We start from the raw sequence: 22,706 nt of genomic DNA, 5'->3' as shown, positions 1-22,706 counted from the left end.
AACGACTTGCAGCATTATTGCCCAAAGTAAGCTTTTTTTTGTCGAATTTAAGTGATACAATGTAAAGGTGTTGGTCACAACAGAAGCGAATAGCATCATTCTTTTTTCCTTCCTCTCATTCGGATATTCCCTTTTTTTTTTTTTCTTTTTTTTTTTCTAACCCCATGTAGTATCGTACTCTTTTCCTTTTTCTGATAAACGGTCAAGAAAGTGCAAAAGCCAAATGTCTTTCCTCTCATGTCCAACACGAAAAAAAATGAACCTACTATCAATAGACTGGCTGTATTATGGCATTTGAATGGGTGTGTTGTAACTTTTTATGACGAAACGCCATTAAAACAAAAACAACAACAACAACAACAACAGCAGCATCAGAAACGAGTTCCTCTTGACACTATTAGTTTTACAACAAAAGCCTATTTAGCTTATAGACACGTTGATCTTTTGGTAATGAAGCAAAATGTTCGTTTGAATCGGACAGTAGGAGGTGTTGAAACTAATATACTTTTGTTGGGGGTATTACACATACAGCGTATTGCTCCACCAGCTGTGCCCTATTTGGAAAGTCTTACTTGTTTGCAATTACATAATAATAACTTGAAGCACCTGCCCGATGAACTATGGCGCCTAATGAATCTGAAAGAACTCAATGTTGGACACAATCAACTTGAAGAAATACCCCCTCAGTTGGGCCACCTCACTCAGCTCGAAGAAATATTTTTGCACAATAATCAACTTAAACGGATACCCACACAAATCGGAAGATTAACGCAGTTACGTGTGGTAGATTTGACGCATAATCAATTGACAGAACTTCCAGGCGAATTATTCCATTTGGAAAAGCTACGGCAGTTATGGATTGATGATAACCCCTTCGTTTCGTATAAATCTACCTTTAAAGATAGCCTTCTCAGTAACAACAACAAGAACATCAGCAGCCAATTTGATAGTCATGATCTAACTTTCAATGAAAGGGCTAGAGCCACTCAGCAAAACCGCATTATGCCTTTAAAGAGTATATGCATGCAAATAATTGGATTGTTGTGCTTAAATGATGAGAAATCAAGAGATACTATTGAGAACATGTCATCTGACGTCTTGGCGCCAGACATTAGATCTGTCCTTCTACCCGAAGATATAGCGATTGCGCCTGTGTGTTTTGTCTGTTCCTCAAATTTGTTCCACGACAGCTTAAAAGAGGTCTTTTTCGAGCGTGACCACAATATTCCATTAGTCTTCAAAGTGTGTAGTCACTCCTGCTTATCAGCGCTACTGGAGGACTTTCGAGGATGGTAATGCATATTGAAGATTCTTTCAACAAGAAAGTATGAATAAAAATTTTGATCAATTTGATAATGCGATGATTTTTGTTTGAAAGAAGTATGTACAGACGTCTATAATAAAAATGATATGAACATACGGAAATTGAGTAAATTTCCAAGTGGAATACAAATGGTAGCATTTGACTGATTGAATAAGACTTAAACAGAAGGGTTATAAAAGCCAACAAATTGCCAGCGAGCCAAAAACTTGCCGAACAACGTGGAGTCGAGAACGGGAGATTTTTGGATAACAGGGGCCATAGTGCTTGTCTTCTCAGTCTTCCAAACAGGCATCTTGAAAGCTTTCTTAAAATTGGTTTCGTAGAAAGATATCAAACGGTATGCAGGATTCGTATCATCTTGGGCTAAGCTTTCAACCCATTCGGCAGGAGACACAACATCGAACTTCATACCAGCTAGTTTCATGGCATTAAGAACATCAGACCACATCACAAGTCGAGGATTGACGATATGATAGATAGAGTCTTTAGCGTTGGCCTTGCTATAGGCGGTACGAAGCATGATATCAACAATGGTAGCAGAAGCATAATCAACAGAAATCCAGTCAATGACGGTGTCCAAAGCGGGCATCTTGTGCATGATAGAACCGCCACCAACGAACATGAGAGGATACTGTTCAGAAGTATTCCATACCCCATTGACAGAGTCACCACAAACTTGACCAAGACGTTCGATGTAGCAAGGGAAGTTTCTTTCAGTTGTCAAGAAGTTGAAAAGAATTTCGACAACAAACTTTGAGTGAGCATAGCCCATAGGCATTGTGACATGAGAATCCAAAGGTAAAGGCTCCTCAGGAATTTCTTTATCCCAAGCAGCACTGGCAGAAATACTAGAAATAAAGTGAACATGCATAGGGTTCTTTTCACGATAAGCAAATTTCAAAAGATTGTAAAAGGGAGCAATGCACTCTTTATCGTAGTGGTCAACCGGCATGTTGAAATCCAGTAACCAGGCACAGTGTTGGATGATAGTAACTTCGTTCTTCAATTGATTATATTTCTCTTCAGAAAAGCCGAGGAAAGGTTCATTAAAACGCATAGGGAGAGCTTCAACACGATCAGTATTTTTCAAAAGAGACAAATCGAGAGCGCGAGAATCGAAAGCTTGGACGAGACGGTTGTACAATTCTGATTCTTTACCACGGACACAACAGTAGACCTTCTTAACACTAGGGTCCTTCAACAAATCACGCAACATGAAAGAGCCCAGAGAACCTGTAGCACCAGTCAAGAGAATAACTTTGTCTTGCTTGTTACTATAATCATTTTGAGCCACGGGGAAATCGGCCTCAGCCTTTCTGATATAGTCTTTGGCTAACTGATTAGCCTGTTGATAACGCTTCTCGATTTGCTCAGAGATATCCTCTTTTTCTTGGCTCATTAAATATTCACGCATAGCAGCAATGGAAGGATGCTGGAATAAGAAGTTTTGAGGAGTATGACCAAAGTACTCAGAAATGCGATTACGGAGTTGAATAGCCGAAAGAGAGTTAAGACCGAGGTCAAACACGGATTGCTTGTGATCTTCAGCAAGAACAGATTTGGGAATACCCAACACTTCAGCTGCACACGTCTCCAAAAAGTCTTCAATTTGCTCAGCAGTCCATTGAGAAGTATCAGCACTGGATTCATTCTTGCGAGCAGGGCCTTCCAAAAAGTTCCTGTACAGTTGTTCAATCATATCACCATATAAGGCTTCAACACGTTTACGCATCAAAGTACCCTTGTCAGTAGAAGGCAGAGACTTGTTAAAAGGTAAGATCTTGACCATTTGAGGTAAAATAGTACTGTGGCTAGGACAATCCTTATTCGCCTTTTCAACGGCCTTGTGAACAGCATTAATAACTTCATCGGGAGCGTAATGCATAGCATATTCCATATCGATTTCAACGAGACAGCAGGTTAATTGACGACTTTGACCGATAACTGCAGCTTGCTTTACCATAGGACTTTGACGAATAGTAGCTTCCATAGGTACAGGATTCGTCTTTTCACCGTTTTCCATGATCAAAGTATCGTCACGGCGACCTAAATAGATCCAGTATCCGGGAGCTTCAGGGTTCTCTATAAACAAATCATTGGTATCGTAGCCCCCGTCGGAACGATTGGAAACATTGGTAGCAAGAAAAGGACAATCGCCACGAATGTAGCAGTGCTTGATATGGGGTTCACTGGGGTCATTGGTTTCGAATACAGCGTATGATTTACCCTCAGCATCTAAATGATAAGGTGTCAAAGAATCCCAATGCTTGCTCTTGGGGTCAAGATTAGAGGTCATAAAGGCATTGATCTCAGTAGTACCGTACAAATCACGAACATTGACACCATGAGCGTGCAACCATTCACCAGATTCATGCTTGAGAGGAGCACCGCCATAAAAGGTATACTTGAGGCGTTGAACATCAGTAAAATCGTTGGTTTCTTCAAGGTAAGGAATCATCTGTTCAATCAGAAGAGGTGGAAGAGCGGCTACTGTACATTCATTATCCTTGAGAGCAGAAAAAATCTCATTCAAGGAAGGAGGAAGCTTTTCGACAAAGACGCTACTACCACCGAGAACGTACATGGAGAAATTCGCAAAAATACCGAAAATATGGAACCTATGATTATTGTAGAGCAGCGCGACGATGATAGGCTATTGATTAGCTTTTCTTAATTTGCCTATCAGAATATGCGCACATTTTCGAGAACTTACAAAGGCGCCAAAGCAAGCATAACATCTTTTTCGGTGATGTGAGGCATATTTTCCTTAGTGTTAATGAGAGAACCAATGGGTTTAAGGATATTGATTAAATACCGGTTACTGAGATAGATAGGCTTGGGGAAATTTGTTGATCCAGAGCTATATATTGCAAAGTATACAAGAACTGAATCAATAACAGCACAAATAGTAGTCCAACATTAAAAACAAAAATTGGCCATTTTGAAGTATTACCTATGAATAATCAACGCACTCTTTTCAATATCTTCATCAGAAAAATCAAGATCAAGAACATTAGTGTACACAGGATTCACAGGTTCGTTTAAAAGAGTATTAATATCAAGAGCATCAATCAAAATGAGTTGGACACCGGGGACCTGTTTGACAACATCCTTAGTGATGGCTTCATACTTGTTGTTGGCAATAAAGAGTTTAGTTTTCGTCTTCTCCAAAAGGTTGACAATAGCAGGTTCAGAATTACGCGGGGAGACAGCAAGCATAGTAACCCTTAACTTCAATAAAGCCAACATGGTGATCAAATAGTCGATGGTATGATCACTCATAAAAGAGATACATTGTATATCCTTAACATATTCCGCCCATTTGCAAGCCAAGTTAGTAGCCATACGGTCAACTTCGCGGTAAGTCAGAATCTTGTAAGAATTGCTTTTGTTAGAATAATAACGTGCCATAGGTTTGCCAGCATGGAAATCACATTGTTGATTCATAAGATTAATGAAAGCCTTGAAGTGATTAACAACTGTTTCGCACTTGACAAAGCTAACATCTGCTGGTGCATTAAGTCCAAGCATTTTGTTTGATTAATATGTTTAGGAGAAGTAATAATGAATAAGGACTTTTTTGATTCTTTGAGAAAAAACTCTCTGCTTTTTATATTTTGATTTGCCTGCTTGATATCGAGTAGGTTTCAAACAAAATTCATCACTACGAATCGGCAAAACTTTCTATTTCCATTTCTAAATTACAACTCGAATTTGTATAAACGATCAGCTAGCTTCAATAGCTTATTCTGCTATTAAAGATATCTTTAACATAAGCCATCTTTCGAATAAGCACTCTAGTATTATATTGAAGTACATGATAGCTTTGTGATGAACACAGTTCACCACATTGCTTCATGGCATCTGTTTAGAAATTGCCGGTAAAACTCCTGAAGAACGCTTAAAAAGACTAATTCCCCTTACCAATCGTTTATACTCCTATCAGTTACAACTAATAAGTAACCCCATTTCTATTTACCATTCGTTCACCATGAACGTGACATTCTTCAGACTTTGAGGAACTTGTATGACGTTGCGCTACATGGTTTCTTTATTATCGATTTCGTACGACATACAAATTAAGGGTCTAATTCATGCTGTTTACGCTTGTAGTGCAATATGAGGCGGTTAAAAATTTTAAGTCCCAAGGTGTAGACTCTATTTAGGAGGAACATGAACTTGCCTCCCTATTTTTTGGACTTCAGGAACATAAACAAATCAGGCTTACCTTTCTTATGCCGGCAAAAAAAAATGAGAAATCACCAATTTGGATAATTTTACCTTTTATGGCAAACAAACTTCGAATAAAGAACGAAAATTCTCCCGGATGGCAGTTTTGTGAAGCGAGGTATGATGACGTGATGATTGGATGGGGTTAAGAGTTAAAGCGTAATTACGGTAGAATTTTCAACCTTTTATTAAGTAAAGATAGTAAACACGTCAACCCTATGAGTGGGAGTCAATTAACAATCTGAATATAATTGTTTAATCTTGAAACTCTATCTTGCCGAGTCAAAAAAAAACCCCCAAAAAAAAAGGCTTGTGTACGATTTTTGATTAATCGTCAGCCGACAGTAGTTTTCGCTGACTTAATTCATTTACATCGTCATCTGTGTTTATACAATTTGAGTAGGCTTATTATAAACGTAATATAGGACAAACTACCCTCGACCAAATCGATACGTAACATATACTATTTTCTCTATGGTCGTCAAAGTGTAAATAGTATTCAAAGCCGGATAACGTCTATGCCAGAAATTTTTTCTCTTTTTTATTGAATCAGAGCAACAATGCTATCCTAAAGGATCAAAGGCATTTAATTTAGCCTTTGACATTTTCGGTGTACTTTTATTTAAAGATCCATTGTTGGAGCTTGGCGAGAGAGGTTTAAGAATGCCGATACTAGCATTCGTAGGCTTCATTGATGCTGCCGCTGTTGTGCCACTAGTGTATTTGCTATTGAAATTGTAGGAACTATCATTACCACTAAATGAAAGTTGATTTAGGGAAATGTTCGGGCTAGCAGCTGTAGAAGTGATTGATGATGACAATGACTGCCGCTGCTGGTGATTGTTTGGGCCATTGATCGGTTTAATCGTTGGAAACATTTGAGACGATGCGTTAACAGTTGATGGACTGAGTATATTGTTAGGTACAATGTTCGCATTGTCACTTCTGTTTGAGGAAATGCTGTTCACCGATTGAGTCGCATTGAAATTGCTCCATAAATCTTTTGAAGTTTTCAGTGATGTATTACTATTCATAGCAGCAGCAGCGCTACCCAAACTTGTATTCGTTTGCATGGGCGTCGATACAATAGTTGGCTGTATACTGTCGGACCATAGTATTGGAGAGGACATGGAAGAATTGGCATTGTTCACTAGAGTGCCAAACATATCACCGTTAGACTTATTGCTGGTAAGTCCACTGTCCACTGACTGTGTTGGAGTGGCTATTCCACTTTGAACCAGGCTCTCAAAAGACATATTTGAACTGTCAATATTTACTGTTTTATTGTTCAATTGAGGTGTCGGAGAGGATGCATGTCTTGTTTGTTCTTCTAACGATTTAACTTCCTGTAAGTGCTTCGTATGTGCTTCCTCTACTCTTTTCGTTAAACTGTGAATTGTCTTCATGAACTTTCTGAATTGTTCCAGATTCAGTAAAGGTCCGAAACTCATTCTCCATAATTGAGGCAGTACCTCAGTGGCAATAATCTCTTTGTCAGCTATCTTACCCACCTCATCATAAACGCCTAAAGTAGCCAGCTATTAAAGGGATAACAAAAAAGGAAAGAGAAAACCGTTCACAATTTTAGATGAGCTGGATGATAGGCTTACGCATTGATTATGTAGAGTTTACCATCACTGCTGGTTCTTTGGTTTTGATGTTTTTCAATAAAGGTATCAGCTTTTCCTGCACGGTAAACTTGTCTAACATTTTAATCATCGCGTGGAAGCAAATGAGCGTGCTAACTTTTACAGAAAGAATAGTCGTTTGAACAAATACAGTCTGCACTCTGGGAAACAGTGAACTTTTTATGGTTGTGTAATCTAATGACTCTGCTAGTGATGGTATAATCCTTAACGCTTTCTCCTGAACAACAGCAGCAGGGTTTTCTAAAGCCGCGTAAACCAACGGCATGACATCTAAAAAGGATATTAAGGTTAGATTATGCAATAGAAATATTATCATGTAAACCACAGAAGCCAATAACATCTGATCAAGAGAAACAAATGAATTGACCCCAACATCGATGAAGAAAGAAACTTACCATCGCGAAAAACTTCTCTGGTAGTTTTTTGCTGAAGAATATCCAGTTTTTCTAACAATACAATCATGTTTTGTGGTGGATCCCTAACCTGGAATACGGGTTTCAGAGACGGAAGAATATGATCGCAAAATTGCTCTTTACTAAGTTGTTGTGCAATCAAGAGCACATTGGGAATTGTGTAGGGTAACAATTGACTGTCTTTCAGTTCTTCTAACAGAGAAGGTAATATCTTCCTTTTCAGCACTCTTTCAGGGAATTGCCCTAACACTCGTGGTAACCCTTTCATAAACTGCGTTTTTTCCTCCTTCGTTTTTTCCGGAAAACTTTCCAGGAATTTCATTGTTGATACTAACAGATTATCGAAATATTTGGATGTTTGGAAACTCTCTGGATCCATTCTCTGATTTGGATGTCTCGTTAATAGTTGGCGTATCACATCGCGTAAATGTTCAGGTATATTGGATAGAGCTTGGGTATGGAGCGTTTTGAGTTGCTTCTCGTAAGTATGAAAACTGTTAAAAGTTCGTAATAGGGATTCTCCTTTATTGTGCACGGCATATGCTAGACAGCCCAATGAAAACATGTCATTCGCTTGAACGATTGAATTGTCGAGGACGTATTCCGGTGCTATGATTATGCTCAGCATACTGTCAAAACATAACGATAATAACTCTGCTTAGCATGTATATATTTACATACCTGCATAATCTAAGTTGATTTGACAAGCGTCCGGAAGATAATCCATGGCATCAGCATCAGTAGTATCGCCTACATTACTATTATTGAGAAACACTCCAAATCCTAACCTAGAAGTGTTGGCGCATCAATAAGCTGTCTAAAATAGGCATACTCAATGCTAACTTTTACCCTCCAATCTTCCAATCACCCTGTGATAACCAAATTTGTTAGAATAATGAAAAAATAGCACATCGCAATATTACGCTAATCTTACCTTAGCATTTACAAATACAGCATCAGTTGTTAGGTTATGGTGTACCACTTTGGCGTCGTTGAAAAACTGTAACCCTTTCCCAACTTGCAATAGCCCTTTCTGTATTTCCAACTCATCCAAATCTAAAACTTGCGACTGAGAGTCTGAAGAGTAATGTTCGTCGCTTTTTATCAAATGTGTCAAACAGCCAATAAGGGGTTCTGTTACAAAAATAATTGAGCTTCGTGATTCACTCAAAGGTTCAACTACTTCCAAAATTGATGGGTGCCGTAAACGTGCCAAATTACTAGCCTAAAATAATGATGATGACGATCATCTACATAAGTGTCAAGCTTTCTCAACAGCAGGAAAGAAAGGGTGTGTGTGTGTGTGTGTGTGTGTGTGTGTTTGAAAAAACATGCCTCTTTCTTTAATAGGTCGTATATAAGTTCATTATTATGCCTCGAAGATCCTCTATCTCTTTTGAATATGGAGTCTAATATCTTTTTCTCAAATATCTGTTTTTCATTGAAATTAATTAGTGCTGAACTAACTTTAGTTCTTGTTCTTGTCCGTTAAGGCTAACTGAATCAAACATAGAAACGTACAAATAAGGCTACTTTCTTGCCTGTCGTTTTTCTTTCTCCTTGGTATATTTTCCATAATCCAGATGTAGATATTTGACTCTTTATGTCGTATTTAGATGTAATGGAATTCGTTATTGAGCTAATGAAAGAGTAGAAAGCCGAGCTCATCTTGAATATTATTTACGTAAAAAGCAGAAACATAACATTTTTTTCTCTCTGCGGTTTTATTGTGTCGATTTTCGAAGAGGAGAAAGCAATTGTGACTTGAACGCTTTAACGAAGAAAAAAAAAAAAGGAAAGAAAATCAAAAAAAATACATGTGCTTTTTCTTTATTTCGTTCCAACACATAATAAAGACAAACATATAATGAGCGATTTCGATATCACCAATGTGCACAGCAAGACGTCTTTTCTAGCGTCATTAAAAAAACGTAAAGCAAGTTTATTCAATTATGCCTCTTTAAGCAAAATCCCTCTGCTTTTGTAGTAACGCAGTTTCGTTATATATTATAAACAGGCAAAGCTTTTGGATTAATCGACTCAGATTCAGAAGACGAAAGTGAACTATTTTCCAGGAAAAAAGCCCGTAATATCGGATTGAAAACGAGCATTGAGGAGAAGCCGAAGGATTTATCAGAAAGCAGCTCACCATCCAATTTACAGCCTAATACAGTAGACATTACTGATGATACTGATAGCCAGACTGTCAATGAGCATGGTGCCGAGGAAAGTGTCGAACAGCCAGTTGTAAACCCGTATCTGACCAAAAATCCAGAATTAGAGCTATTGAAACAACAGCTTAGTGCACCAAGAAAAACGCCTTCATTTATGAGCTCTTCTCCGTCAGCTTCGTGAGTTTTGTTCAAATTATATCGAAGTAATTGAAGTTTGTTTCTTGCTTTGCTCAGACTCTCTCCAACTTTGTTTACTGTCGAATCTTTCTTAGGTTCGAAGCAGATACGAAACTCAATTTTTTTGATGAAACTGTACCCGATGATGATGATATTGAAGACTTGGATCCCGACGTAAAAGCTCTGTTACAGCAATCAACTCCAGAAATCGAGCCGCAAAAGATAACAATTAGACTACAATATACACATGATTTCAAAAATCTTAGTGACAGAGCCAAAATGGTCATAGACAAGTTAATGAAACCTATCAAAATCATTGTTATGGATGTAGAGTATATTCGTCTGTTTTCAGACGTGAACGGAACAAGCTGTGTATTTGTTACAAGAAATACTGACTACATGCCGTATCCTTGTCTGATTCATAGAATACACAATTTCGAGTAATACTGGACAACTTTTGTCTTAGAAAAAAATTGAAAAAGGATGAACTGGTTCTTGTATATAACGATGATGTTGTCTTCTTAAGCGCCACACCAGGTGGTATCGGTATGGATACAATCGGTACTAATCAAATGAGTAAGTGTTTTATTGTTATTGTTCTATTATTATGTTCACCATTTTGACGACTAATATCCATAAACTATTAGAGGTCTATCCTAAAACCTGTTACGACAGTATGATGAAGGAAAAGGAAGAAAAGAAATTAGAAAGACTACGTAAGCTAGAGATGTTAGCAGATGAGGAATTTGACTTCTCTTTTAAAACTGAGTCTCCGAGTGAACCAGCAGCAGCAGAAACTGAAGAAGTGAATGAACAAAAGATTCGTTTACAATTACGCGATAAAGAAAACAAGTGTTTTCCTGTAACAATTTCCCTTGTAAGTCCTATTTATTTGTTTTCCCAACAAGAGGTACAAGGACTTAGCATAGTTTTTTGTATAGTCAAAGAAACTGGAAGCGTTGATTCAGTTTTATAAAAAGCAAACAGGCTGCTCCACAAACGTTAACCTATCATTGGATGGTGAAATTATGGATTCCTCTATGATGATCAATGAAACCGACTTAGAAGACGAAGATATGATTGATGTAGTCCAAGCATAATACCTTCTCAACATATTCATCTAATATTGTTTCCTTTTTAATGTATAATATATTTGACGATACTTGGAATGTTCGGCGGCGCACATTTGGAATATGCTATTCCCTTGTTCAAGTACATTTGTATAAAGCTCTATTTCTACCTACATACCACAGCATATTAAGACACTGCTACTATTAATTACCACTTTAATATTGAAAATCTAAAATAAAAGCATTCTTTTCAGACTTCCATTGGAGCCGTTTGATTGACAACCTTTGCTAGCAGCCCCTCTGCCAATAATGCCATCATTGCTCAGCAATAACTCTTATCCAATAATTATCATAAATCCAAGCTACTGGAGTCTACTTCTCTTTTGAATTAGCATCACAACATAGGGCCTTAAATTATCCAGAACTTGCCGCTTATAATCCATCAATTTTGAAAATTGAAAATCAATTTGTTGAAGGTCCAGTCGTTTTCAATTTCATCTTTCTACTTTTTCACCTTGCGCGCATGGATGTTCAAACCATCCAACCACGATCAACAACATCTTCACGATTCTTCATATTTTCTTTATGTGTGATATTTCGAATAATATGTGCCTACCTTACACGAACCTACGATAACCCAGACGAATATTGGCAAGGCCAAGAAGTGGCTCATCATTTAGTTTTCGATTATGGCTACCTAACATGGGAGTGGCGGAAGAAAATCCGTAGTTTTGCCCATCCTTTAGTCTTTGCTACAGTCTATAAGCTTCTTCAACTTCTAAAGCTAGACGATTCCTATTTATTAATTGTTGCACCGCGATATATCCAAGCTAGTTTAACAGCATTTGCTGATGTTGCTACTTACTCACTAGCGAAAAAGGTCATTGGCAATGACATTGCACTTTCTGTTGTAAGTTGTTCAATTAAAGAGGCGAGTTGCAAAAATTACTTTCCACTGAATCATTCTATATCATTTGAATTTGAATTTGCTTTCTTAATGTCGTTTTAGCTCTTTACTACGCTATGTTCGTGGTATAATATTTTCATGTCAGCACGAACCTTGTCAAATACATTGGAAATGATATTTACCATTGTAGCATTGAATTACTGGCCAATACCTGGTGTTATAAGCACATCAGGGCGACAATGGCTGAAAAACTATAGAATAGCTCTGATACTTGCTATTACCGCTTGCATTATGCGGCCAACCAACGGTTTGCTATGGCTATTTCTTGGTTTACAATTGATTATTGTCTCTCCAAACAAAACAAAAGTGATCACTAATGCCATTCTTGTGTGCTCCACCATGCTCATCTCAAACATCATTCTTGATACATGGCTCTACGGCGACAACGGCAATAATTTTGTTTTTACACCTTACCTTTTCTTTCAAACTAATGTCATCAATAATATTTCGCTATTTTACGGAGCCCACACCTGGCATTGGTATATTTCACAAGGTATACCTTTCATCCTCAGCACATTTTTACCCTTCTTTGCTTTGGGTCTTTACTATGTTTACCACTCAAAGCAAATATATGCACGTATGAAAACATTGCTACTCTTGTCAGCTTGGATTCTTATCATCTATAGCTTATTACCTCATAAAGAATTTCGTTTCATTTACTCGATTATCCCCATCTTACTCATCATATCTGCTTGCGGCTTGCAGCAAGTGTCGATTAGAACAACTCCTAGGATTCGTAGACTATGTATGGTTTTCATTCTACTTACCCAAGTCCCTATGGCACTCTACTTGTCATTATGGCATCAACGCGGAGTTATGGATGTTATGCTGTGGTTAAGAAAGCGACCGCAAGAAACCTTGTCATTAGGTGTTCTCATGCCATGTCATTCTACGCCATGGTACTCCGTCATTCATAGAAACATCGATATGTGGTTCCTTACTTGTGAGCCACCGTTGGATCAAACAACTACATATCTAGATGAAGCAGATCAATTTTATGCGAATCCCATTAATTTTATCGAACAACACCAGAAAGACCGTGTCTGGCCGCCTACTTATTTGATCTTATTTGATGCTTTACTTACCAACAATAGCGAGCTGGAAATATATTTGAAGCAACAACAAGGGTATAAAGAATGCCAGCGATTTTTCAATAGTCATTTTCACGATGATCCCAGAAGAAGAGGCGATGTTATTGTATTCTGCCATGAATAATCCTCATCAGACTGCTCAGGGCATTAAGATAAAGAAAAACTCGAGAGAAAGGAACAGTAATTCTTGAAGAAGCATTTATACATATAAATTATTTGAACCTGAGGGACGAAAGAATCCAATGGTGTATTTTTCCCTTAACGCGAATAAAGCAAATATGATTGATATATAGATCAATACCTATAGTAAAAACTTTAGATGGTAGATCGAATAAACGCACTTATTCCTCTAACATGGGAAAGGGATCATTTCGCAATGCTATACTTTAAAGAGGATGAAGTTCTCTATTTCAACTTGAAGACGTACAAGAATTATTTTTGACGTTTCTGGGACCAAGTACTTCAAAAAGAATGAAACTATTCGCCACTAGGTTATTTGTTTGAACTTAAAAGTGTAACATCCAGTTTAATATAAAATTTGAGCGTACTAGGTATATAAGACGACTGATGTATGTGCAGCAGTCAAAGCGGTCGTGGATTTGAGTAAAAACAGATAGAAATTGTACTGATAGGGAAGAGCTGGACCATTAAAGCCCAAAATAATCAATAAGAATATATCAAGTTGCTACAAGCTTACTGAGAATTATAGTTATTCTATTTATTTTTTTGCGTACATCGTTCTACTTCTTCGCGTACGATGAGGGGCAGAAGCATTTGGTGTAATAATCTCTACCGGACACTTTTCATGATGGGTAGCTAACAATCGGCCCGAATGTGAAAATGGGCACCTGTAATAAAGTAGACGTAAAGGAAATAACTGTGGACGGTGCCCACCTACTATTAGAGGTGCCCATTTTTTAAATTCTGGCACCGGGGCCCAGCTATCACTTTATCGCTGACCAGCTATTATTTTACGTCCACTTTATCACGGTACACCCAAAAAAATGACTGACACCGGTATCAACACTGACACCGATAGAACACAGATAAACTACATATTAAAATTACCCTGGGCAGATCAAAATATGATTACGAAATTATAAAACTTTAAAAGGTACAATGAGAAAAAAATAGTGTATTGATATTAGTGGGCATAAAGCCAGTCTAGCAAAGGCTGTCCTAATGTTCTGACAAGGTACGGCTGCTGCTATGTTACAGCAATCGTTTTCTCTCTTCAATAATCAATGCTACTGCAAGGAATCCGTCTTCAAGTGGCTGTCAGTATCTTGTATCTTTAACATATTATATAATCGATTAGAGAAGATGCTCCTTGCCATTTATAAAGAACAACTGTCATTAAAACTGGAGAAATCTGCCCAATTTTACATTTTACTAATGCTCCCTTTCATTGGACTGATTGGTCTACTACAAACTAAAAAAAGCTGAAGAGTGATATTGGACTCTGCATCAATGCTAGCGTTGAAGGGATGTAAATATAGTTATAGTAAGTCAAGAGAGGCCTTCTTGACTTATTGTCAAAGAGCGCACTTTTTTGTTCATATCAATGATAAAAGTGTTTCTTGATCTTCGAATTTCGTATTTTTGACTATATTCATAGCCCTATCTCCATTTTCATTGTCTGTATTATGGGTTTCTAAAAAAATTATGAAGAAATACAGGAACAATCACTGCTATAAGCTTCACATCATATCAGCATCTATTAGCTGCTTTGGAATTTCATTATTTCAATTTAAAGATATGGTGCGTATTGGTTTCCAAACTTTGACCCACATTTTTGTTTGTACAAATATATTTCTCAACCCGGTCAGGCAGAGCAATGTATTTAACATCACTATATGTTTAGTATTTGTATCACAAGTGTCCAACACTTTATTGGTTGTCCCCCGTTTTCAACTATCCCACTTTTTGGAATAAGTCCCAGATTTTTTCAGCTGTTCCAAATTCTGTTCTAAACTCTATTTTCTTCAGCCTTACTACTGCCAAAACCTGTAATCTGCAAGGCAGCATAACAAACGAAAGACGAAAACTGAAAACTATAATAAATCTTCAAACATAGGGGAAGCGACACATCTTACCAAGCAAAGGTTATATAATAATACGTTGTTTTATTGTTAGCAAATGCGGGATGGAAAGCGATAATACAGATATTTATAAGAATATAATGTACTTTGTTCATATCTTTCTTTAAGCATCAGCTAATAAAGCAGTGTCAATCTGTATAAAGTTGAAAGCATGACTGTTCAAGTTGTTATTGTTGTCTTTGTTATCTTTGTTAGGTTTGATGAAAAGAGGATTCTTGGAAAATGATAGGCGACTACTACCTTTAATAGAATTGAACAAAAGATGGCCTTGGTTTTAAGTCATAGCCTTTGGAGCATATAATACGTCTTCAAATTCAACAAAACACATAGGTCCTTAAGGTTTCTGACGGAAACACATACGCCTATAGCCTTCGCAATGTGTAAACAAAGATTTCAGTTCATCTTCACTTGTAGTAGGTGGTAAGTTACCGCCATAAAGTGTATTACATGGTGGATTCTGGTCACCTTGCAGGCGGTCAGGAGCTGACAAAAATAATATAAGAAAAATACCAACAATGTTCAAAATGAGACCGAAAGTTTGGCATTTCTAGTTTAGTGATTATGACTCTTTAAAATCGGAAGTATGAACAATATAGCTCTTATTGAGTTCGGATGTAAAATGGTAAAAGAGTAGTGTACTATCCGCTTCCATTGAGGAGTTGTTTTCAGCACTAACCTTTTTTTTATAGAAAAGGTAGTAAATGAGAATGTATTTGACGTTATCAGTTTACAAATTTTAGAAGCCTTCATCTTTTTTAAATTCATCAACGCTATATGAATTCCAAACGAAAACCGCACTTACTGAATTCTGTTGCATGTATTTCAAATGGATTCACGCAGGTAGAAAAAATGGTAATGCTCTTCGCCAAGTACCGAAAAGCCTGACAAATAATAAGCATTAAATAGCTCATCTGGTACCTGTTATATTGAGCATCTGTTTTTGACTTAAATTATCATACACAACTATGCAAAGAGGATCATAATTTTTAAAATACGAAAATCGTATGACATCCACTTCAAAAAACTTAGGACGTTAGTCGAACGTGAAGGCAAAAGTTATTAGATGAACTAATTTTCGTTGGTGTTCTTTTGGTATCCCTTCATATATCAATACGAATTAGATCACACCTACAATATAAATCAGGCCGTTATGATTAAAGAATCATAGTAGCACTTATTTGTTTTATATGTTACGTTGTACTGCTCATATAAATTCATATTAAACACGCACTCTTCCTGGCTCAATTCAGGACATCCCGTTTGGTATCGAACGCTCTCTTTAATCCTCAGTGTATGATAAAAAGAAACATGTCATACTTCGTTTTTGTCACTAAAAACAGCATCTTGTGTCCACATTTCATAGCAAAATCACAAATCACAAATATTGCAGCTCTGAAAGCATGGACTAATACATTGGCTGTTGCAAGGAATAATATAAAATTCTTCTCGCTAGTTTAAGTTTGGAGACCGAGACTCTGCGGACAGTAATATGAAAAGCCAATGTTTTTTTTAGCTAAGCAAATGGCATAGCAACGATAATTATAAAGTATGCTGAGTGCTGCTGTTTGAGGTACCACACGAATTCAGTTCTTGATATATTTTCTTCAACAGATACTTATATAAAAAAACCATTTATGCATAAATTAGAATAGTAATAATGTCAGCCGAAATGTATGAGTTATTGGAGCGCTTTGTCGTTCAGTCTTATCGGCTGCAACAAAAGTTTAGTAAGTCAACCATAACTGCACGCTTAAGGTGTTTAAAGTGAAATACTGCCTTTTTTTTAAAAAAAAAACTGTGTCCTCTAATACAGTATTTGAAGCAAAGTTGTTATGTGAATAAACAGTTTAGCATCTATGACTCTTTCTACTATCATATCTTCAATTTCCTGGCTGTATAAAAAGATACATTATCTATTATCATAAGATAGCTTTTCAATCAAAGATTTTATTTCATCTATACATTTTTCAACGAAGTGCAAGCAATAACCAATGACAGTATCTTTAACGGCAAATAGCTTTTATATCTTTTAATTCTACTTTCCTTTCTATGGCAAATTTTGCTAAAAAGTATGCCTAGGTCAGTCATTGATATTGCCCTGATGTGGGAGTAACACATCAGTTGGTATACACCTTACGGATGATAATTTCCGGGAGGTTTTGACTCAACTCCAAAACCTATACCTATTCATTCAACAAATCAAAGTATGTCATACCTGTCTTACTTAACTCTTTAACCTACGCTGAATAATTTGCGATTTCGGTTAAGCCCTTTTTGCTTCTTGGCGATGGCTATTTAGTGAAAGATTGCTGGCTCTCTTCAAGACTTTCTGAACACTAGTCATTTTGAAGTGAAATTTCTGGTTTTCTTTATGAATGCTTTAAGAACTTGTAACCTTACCGAAAAACAATGAATTGTACAACTATTTTCAACAGAAAAATTCCTCTCCACACCTCTTCGCTTTCCCTCATTAAGTATTAAGGTCAGCCCGAGCAGTAATGTCGAACAGTTAGGTATAAAAATACTAACAATCAACAGTCCGAGTTTTAAGTCATAGCATCTTCTCTTAAACTAGTAGGACCGTACGTTTGTGCCTTCTGGAAATAGTGTACAGCGTTGGACCACAAATCTTTAGTTGTTCGCCTTAAGTTTCTAAATGTCGGATTAATGCATTGCACAATAGAGTTAGGCATATATTTGCTATTTTTTCTTAATTCCTTGTTATAGAATTGTAGCAACGTTCAGAATAATACGGATACTATTATTGTCTTGCTCAAGCGGTAATAAAAAAAAAGAAGAAAAAAAAGGGTGGGGGTGAAAAAGCTATGAAACATGAATACGAATTATGAGAAGAACTGTAGAATTTGAAAGGTTCAAAAAGAGAGGATATGATAATAGAGTATAAAGATTGCTGATGAATACAAAATAGGAATGCAATGATATTGGTGATGACAGAATGACGAGAATGTGTTTATGATAGTGATACTAATTGAGACGATATGCTTGATAACGGCTGGTGGTCGTCCGGATCAACTATCCAAATACAACCAGATTTTTCTTGCTTGGTTGACACGTCTTCAAACTCTTCAGCAGTAACCCACCGCCTCCAAGCTTCAGCAAATCCTCTCTCGAGATTTTTGGTCCAACGGAAGGTATCAAAAAGCCTGCTATTTTCTCTGGTCAAAAACAGCTTTTTTCTTAGCTCCATTAATTTTCCATGTCCGCGCCGTGCCACCGTACCCAAATGGGTAGCTTCATAGGTATAGTAAAGACTTGAGGCTAGCATAACAGTTTTTTCTTCATAATCATGTTCACTCAACACCACCATATCTTCGCCAAACCCAGTTGCCATAGCAATACTTGCTCCGACGCGGGAACACATTTTATGCAGATATTTTGGATAAGTTATGATTGGCGTACCAGACCATAGAATATCAGCAGCTGTTGTATGGGCGTTGCATTCTGGCGTGTCTAGAAAGATATCAGCAACTCTACCACGATGAATATGGATATGCTTCGGCGCTACATCTGTAAAGATGACTCGTTGCGCTACTTGCGGACCAGCCCATTCTTGCGCATATCGTTTTAAATGTTGTTCTCCCGCTGCCGGGAATCTCAACAACCATAAAATGGAATTAGGTACACGTTCTAATATACGCAACCACATTCGAAAAGTACCAGGTTCAAGCTTATAAAGCTGATTGAAGTTGGCAAAAATGACGACATCGTCTGGTAAATGAGGAAATACTTCACGTCGCATTTTCCAACGCTTTTCTTCTTCCATAGCCCATACGGTATCCACATCCCTTTTCAGCAGTTGCTGCTGGGGAGCACCACCGCCCTCATCATCGTCATCTCTAAAACCTTGTTTATGATCATTGACAAAATAAGAATGAGGCATATAGATGAATTTTTCTGTGTACACAAAATCATTGGTTGCCTCTTCAGGATCAATATCACCTTCAAAAGCACCATTTGGACCTGTCGGACGCCCCCTTTTGCGCCATACTTCGCAGCTCACCATCTCAGGAGGACAGACGATGGGATCAGCAACTATCCAATCACACCAACCACCACCTAGTGTTCCTGCAAAACCCATAAAAGAGCATTGCACAGGACATGGTCGGGCAGCAAAGATTTCATTACGAGCTCCTTTGGTATAGCCATTCAAGTTGACCAATATATGGATACCATCTGCAACTACTTTTTCAATAATTTGCTGATTAGACCAAGAAGAGACGTCTAGAAAGTGTTCTGATTCACGTTCAATCTTCAGTCGGTAAGGTGAATTATCACTGGGTGTGATGGCATAGCAATATATTTCGTATTGTTCCCTGGTGTGGAATCCAAACACCGATTGCATAAGATGAGCGAGCGGATGATTGTTGAAGTCAGATGAAACATATCCGATCTTGAGGCGTGGCGCAGGTGGAGGGGGCGGAGGATACACATGTGGTGATAACCAGGCCGAACTAAGAGCATTATGTGAGATACGTAAGGCATTACGATGGGATACCAAGCGGATCTGTCGAGCAGATAAAGGATAAGTGAAGGTATGGAATGGTAAAACAGTTGGTACAGGTGGAATGGCTAGAGCATTGGGTATCAGTGGTCGTGCATATTTTTTTGACAATTGAGGTGTTACAACAATTCGCTGTTGTTTTGTTGAGAATGTTGCTTCATCCGTTTTAACAGTGGAACCATACGCTTCTACGAACCATTTTTGCTGTAAGCGACGCATAATACGTTCTATTAAACGAATCAACCAGCCTCCTTCATCTTTTTCAACACTGTTGTGGTGACCTCTGTCATTGTAGTAAGAAAGCCGTGATTTCCACAACTCGAGGCGATTACTACGCGTAGAGAATAACATGCGTTCCACTAACATGTCGCCCACTGTCTTATGTTGGTCAAAGGACATTTTTAATATACCGATACCCCAATGAGCACCTTCATTTAACTGCTTATCGACAATATCAACAACATGGCCAATCCAACCACTTTTAGCACTTTTGTTCCCGGGAGGAGGAACATAATGACCAAAGTCATCGACCCCTGCTTCATTGCCAACACTGCCTCGTCCACGCCACTCACATACGCCACTCAACGAGTTGACCAAACCACAAACAGCATCCACAAAATCAGGGTTAACTTCAACAGCACGACGGTACCATTGTATAGAATCCTGAACGTTTCCTTGATCTTTGATAGCATTACCCAAATTAGCCAGGGCAATATCGAAGTTGGGATTAAACTCAACAGCTTTTTGATACATGCTGATGGCTTCGTCCAGGTGACCCATATCCTTCAAAAGAGAACCCAAATTGGTATATAGATGAGGATGACGTGTATCTAATTGTAAACCATACATATAATATTGCATGGCTAGCATTGTTCCTGTAATAGGTTCTTTTTGCTGTTGACCATCTGATAGCCGCAAAGCGCTAGCAGCTACTGCAGCGGGTATATTGCTCAAAATGATACCAAGGTTGTTTGCTGTTGAGGGGCTAGGATTCAAAGCCAAGCTTAAGTAATATAACGGAATCAGAGTGGATAATGTGGGTGTAGTTTTTGCCGACGAGGAAGCAGCAGCAGCGGCAATAAGTGTTGCGGTGGAAGGATTCATAATATCCTGAAACAATTTAGCTAATGTCAGTAAAAGATTGGATGTATTTTGATTGGTCTGCATAATAGTAGTGGCATGGTCCGTACTATTTGTTGTAATGGAATTTGAAGTTGTATTTAATCTACTGAGAGTCGGTAATATACCTCCAGTTGAAGGGAAAATTGTAGATAATAAATGAACAGCTTGTTCCGGTTGCAATAGAATCAGAGGTATTGATTTTGATTCTTCTAGTTTTACAAAGGTTGTAGCTGATAACGATGATGTTGTCCCATGGCAGCACGCATAAACAATCAGCTTAAAGATGGATAACAAATCTACACCGCCAAATGCTAGCTCAATACCTTTTTCGTACTCCTTTTGTGCGCCATGTATATCACCTAAAGCATTTTTTAGGTTACCCTTCGCATATAAAAGATTTTGTAATCGAGGCAGTTGATGGAGGGGTAGTGTAGTAGGAATCTTATACACAGACGGAGGTTTGTCATAATAGAATTTTTCGACAAAATCGCATACAGCAAGCGCTTCTTTACATCTTGATTCCGAAGGGGCTCGAGCATGTTCTTTGTTCTTGCCAGCAGATTGATGATGGTTACTACCATTATTAGCGTTGTTGCTTGGTTTTGCACATATCACACCGATTAAATTTTCTACGGCGTCCCAGTAATTAGGTCGTAATTTGACAGCTTGGATCCACCATTTTTCTGCCTCAGCTGTTTTACCTAAACTTCGTAGAGTGGTTCCAATATTACTCATAGCTTCGACATAGTTGGGGTCGTATTTTAGAATGAGATGATTGTATTTCAAAGAGGCATGGTAATCTTTGCGGGAATAGTATACGCATGCAAGTAATAAAATGGTGGGTAAATGAGTCGGAAAAGCATTATGCAATGAGTGAAGTAATGATAATAGATATGAGTTTTGTGGAGATGTTGTATATACAGTATGCGCAAATTGCAACAGATTTTCACGCCATTCTTCGGGATTGCTGGTGGCGTTAATAGAGCAATGAAGTAACGGCTGTTGCTGTGGTAATGAAATAGAAGATGCCATAGTTGATGAAGTAATTGTTGCTGCTGCATTCACTGCTGCTGCTGCTGCTGCCGATAAATACGGATTAGTTGTGTTGATAATGGGTTGGTTATGCAAGTGATGCTGCTCTTCGCTAAGAAGATTACTACTATCATTTTGATGACCGGACATTAAGGAAGAATAAGGTCGTTTATTGCTTCGAGGGTAGAATGTTTGCTGCTGTTGTTGTTCATAATCAGGATCAACACGGCTAGATAAAAATTGTCGATGTTTCGGGTCATAATAGTGGTTTGTCCAACCATTTTCAAAATAGTAGCTTGATAAAGTTGGAGATTGCGGAGGGACCATGATAGAAGGTATATACTGTGGCTGTTGTCGCTGTTGCTGTAATTGCTGTTGTAGCAGCTGTTGTTGTTGGTGTTGTTGTTGCTGATGAACAAAAATGTGCGGCTGGAGTTGTTGGTGTTGGTGTTGGTGTTGATGTTGTAATTGTAAATGCATGTTATCATTCCTATTCATCATTGATTGGTTTATAAAAGCTTGTTGAAGACGAGGAGACATCAGCTCCTGTTGAAAATATGCAAAAGCCGTAGGGTCATTATGACTATACAGCTGTAGATAAGAGGCACAAATATATTAGTTTATATCTCAGTTAGGATAGGCAACCTAGAGAATGACCTACATTGGCAGAATAATGTGATCGTTGTTGGTCTTCTATTATAGATCTGGACATGAAATCTAATTTCTGTTTGTAACTGATCGTTCCAGATTTGTCAACGACATGATCATCTGTCAATATTTGATGTTGGAAAACCATCGACTATGCTTCCCTTTTTTTACAACTTAATATGTCA

At 37.8% G+C, this 22,706-nt stretch overlaps 6 protein-coding genes across 6 annotated transcripts; 3 read left to right on the top strand and 3 right to left on the bottom strand.

Moving 5' to 3' along the window:
• Positions 1-540: 540 nt before the first annotated feature.
• Positions 541-846, top strand: BDF20DRAFT_790490 (uncharacterized protein; the record flags this gene model as incomplete). The annotated part of the gene is made up of 1 exon (XM_053076182.1): positions 541-846. A coding segment is annotated over one exon (306 nt), but the record flags the coding sequence as incomplete, so codon positions are not given.
• Positions 847-1,481: 635 nt separating this feature from the next.
• Positions 1,482-4,855, bottom strand: BDF20DRAFT_814613 (uncharacterized protein; the record flags this gene model as incomplete). Its single annotated transcript, XM_053076996.1, has 3 exons — positions 1,482-3,942; positions 4,038-4,184; positions 4,278-4,855. 3 exons carry the CDS (start codon positions 4,853-4,855, stop codon positions 1,482-1,484), a joined length of 3,186 nt encoding a protein of 1,061 aa, XP_052938693.1.
• Positions 4,856-6,048: 1,193 nt separating this feature from the next.
• Positions 6,049-8,291, bottom strand: BDF20DRAFT_257833 (uncharacterized protein). The gene is made up of 3 exons (XM_053075017.1): positions 7,599-8,291; positions 7,187-7,473; positions 6,049-7,092 (listed from the first exon to the last, which is right to left on the bottom strand). Exons 1-3 carry the CDS (start codon positions 8,242-8,244, stop codon positions 6,118-6,120), a joined length of 1,908 nt encoding a protein of 635 aa, XP_052938692.1. The 5' UTR covers positions 8,245-8,291; the 3' UTR covers positions 6,049-6,117.
• Positions 8,292-10,074: 1,783 nt separating this feature from the next.
• On the top strand, positions 10,075-11,314 carry BDF20DRAFT_257876 (uncharacterized protein). The gene is made up of 5 exons (XM_053075018.1): positions 10,075-10,294; positions 10,393-10,543; positions 10,615-10,683; positions 10,756-10,844; positions 10,909-11,314. The coding sequence occupies exons 1-5, from the start codon at positions 10,247-10,249 to the stop codon at positions 11,065-11,067; spliced, it is 516 nt and encodes a 171-aa protein (XP_052938691.1). The 5' UTR covers positions 10,075-10,246; the 3' UTR covers positions 11,068-11,314.
• A 732-nt stretch (positions 11,315-12,046) lies between these two features.
• BDF20DRAFT_814690 (Alg9-like mannosyltransferase family-domain-containing protein) lies at positions 12,047-13,219 on the top strand (the record flags this gene model as incomplete). The annotated part of the gene is made up of 1 exon (XM_053077006.1): positions 12,047-13,219. A coding segment is annotated over one exon (1,173 nt), but the record flags the coding sequence as incomplete, so codon positions are not given.
• A 4,949-nt stretch (positions 13,220-18,168) lies between these two features.
• On the bottom strand, positions 18,169-22,669 carry BDF20DRAFT_909958 (glycosyl transferase family 41-domain-containing protein; the record flags this gene model as incomplete). The annotated part of the gene is made up of 2 exons (XM_053083654.1): positions 18,169-22,464; positions 22,535-22,669. 2 exons carry the CDS (start codon positions 22,667-22,669, stop codon positions 18,169-18,171), a joined length of 4,431 nt encoding a protein of 1,476 aa, XP_052938689.1.
• Positions 22,670-22,706: the final 37 nt, after the last annotated feature.

This window comes from Mycotypha africana (genome assembly GCF_025528875.1).
Source record: "Mycotypha africana strain NRRL 2978 chromosome Unknown BDF20scaffold_2, whole genome shotgun sequence".
NCBI classification, from domain to species: Eukaryota; Fungi; Mucoromycota; class Mucoromycetes; order Mucorales; family Mycotyphaceae; genus Mycotypha; species Mycotypha africana.
The sequence above is the reverse complement of the archived record's forward strand: the minus strand, read 5'-3'. Positions and strand labels throughout refer to the sequence as shown.

Bases quoted from the DNA above. Each gene is read 5' to 3' on its own strand.
- BDF20DRAFT_257833 (XM_053075017.1), bottom strand. From the start codon at position 8,244: ATGCTGAGCATAATCATAGCACCGGAATACGTCCTCGACAATTCAATC. The intron at 7,474-7,598 runs GTAAGTTTCTTT...TATCCTTTTTAG, and splicing joins CAGAGAAGTTTTTCGCGATG to ATGTCATGCCGTTGGTTTAC. The intron at 7,093-7,186 runs GTAAACTCTACA...TCCCTTTAATAG, and splicing joins CCAAAGAACCAGCAGTGATG to CTGGCTACTTTAGGCGTTTA.
- BDF20DRAFT_257876 (XM_053075018.1), top strand. From the start codon at position 10,247: ATGGTCATAGACAAGTTAATGAAACCTATCAAAATCATTGTTATGGAT. The intron at 10,684-10,755 runs GTAAGCTAGAGA...GTGAACCAGCAG, and splicing joins AAAGAAATTAGAAAGACTAC to CAGCAGAAACTGAAGAAGTG. The intron at 10,845-10,908 runs GTAAGTCCTATT...TTTTTTGTATAG, and splicing joins TTCCTGTAACAATTTCCCTT to TCAAAGAAACTGGAAGCGTT.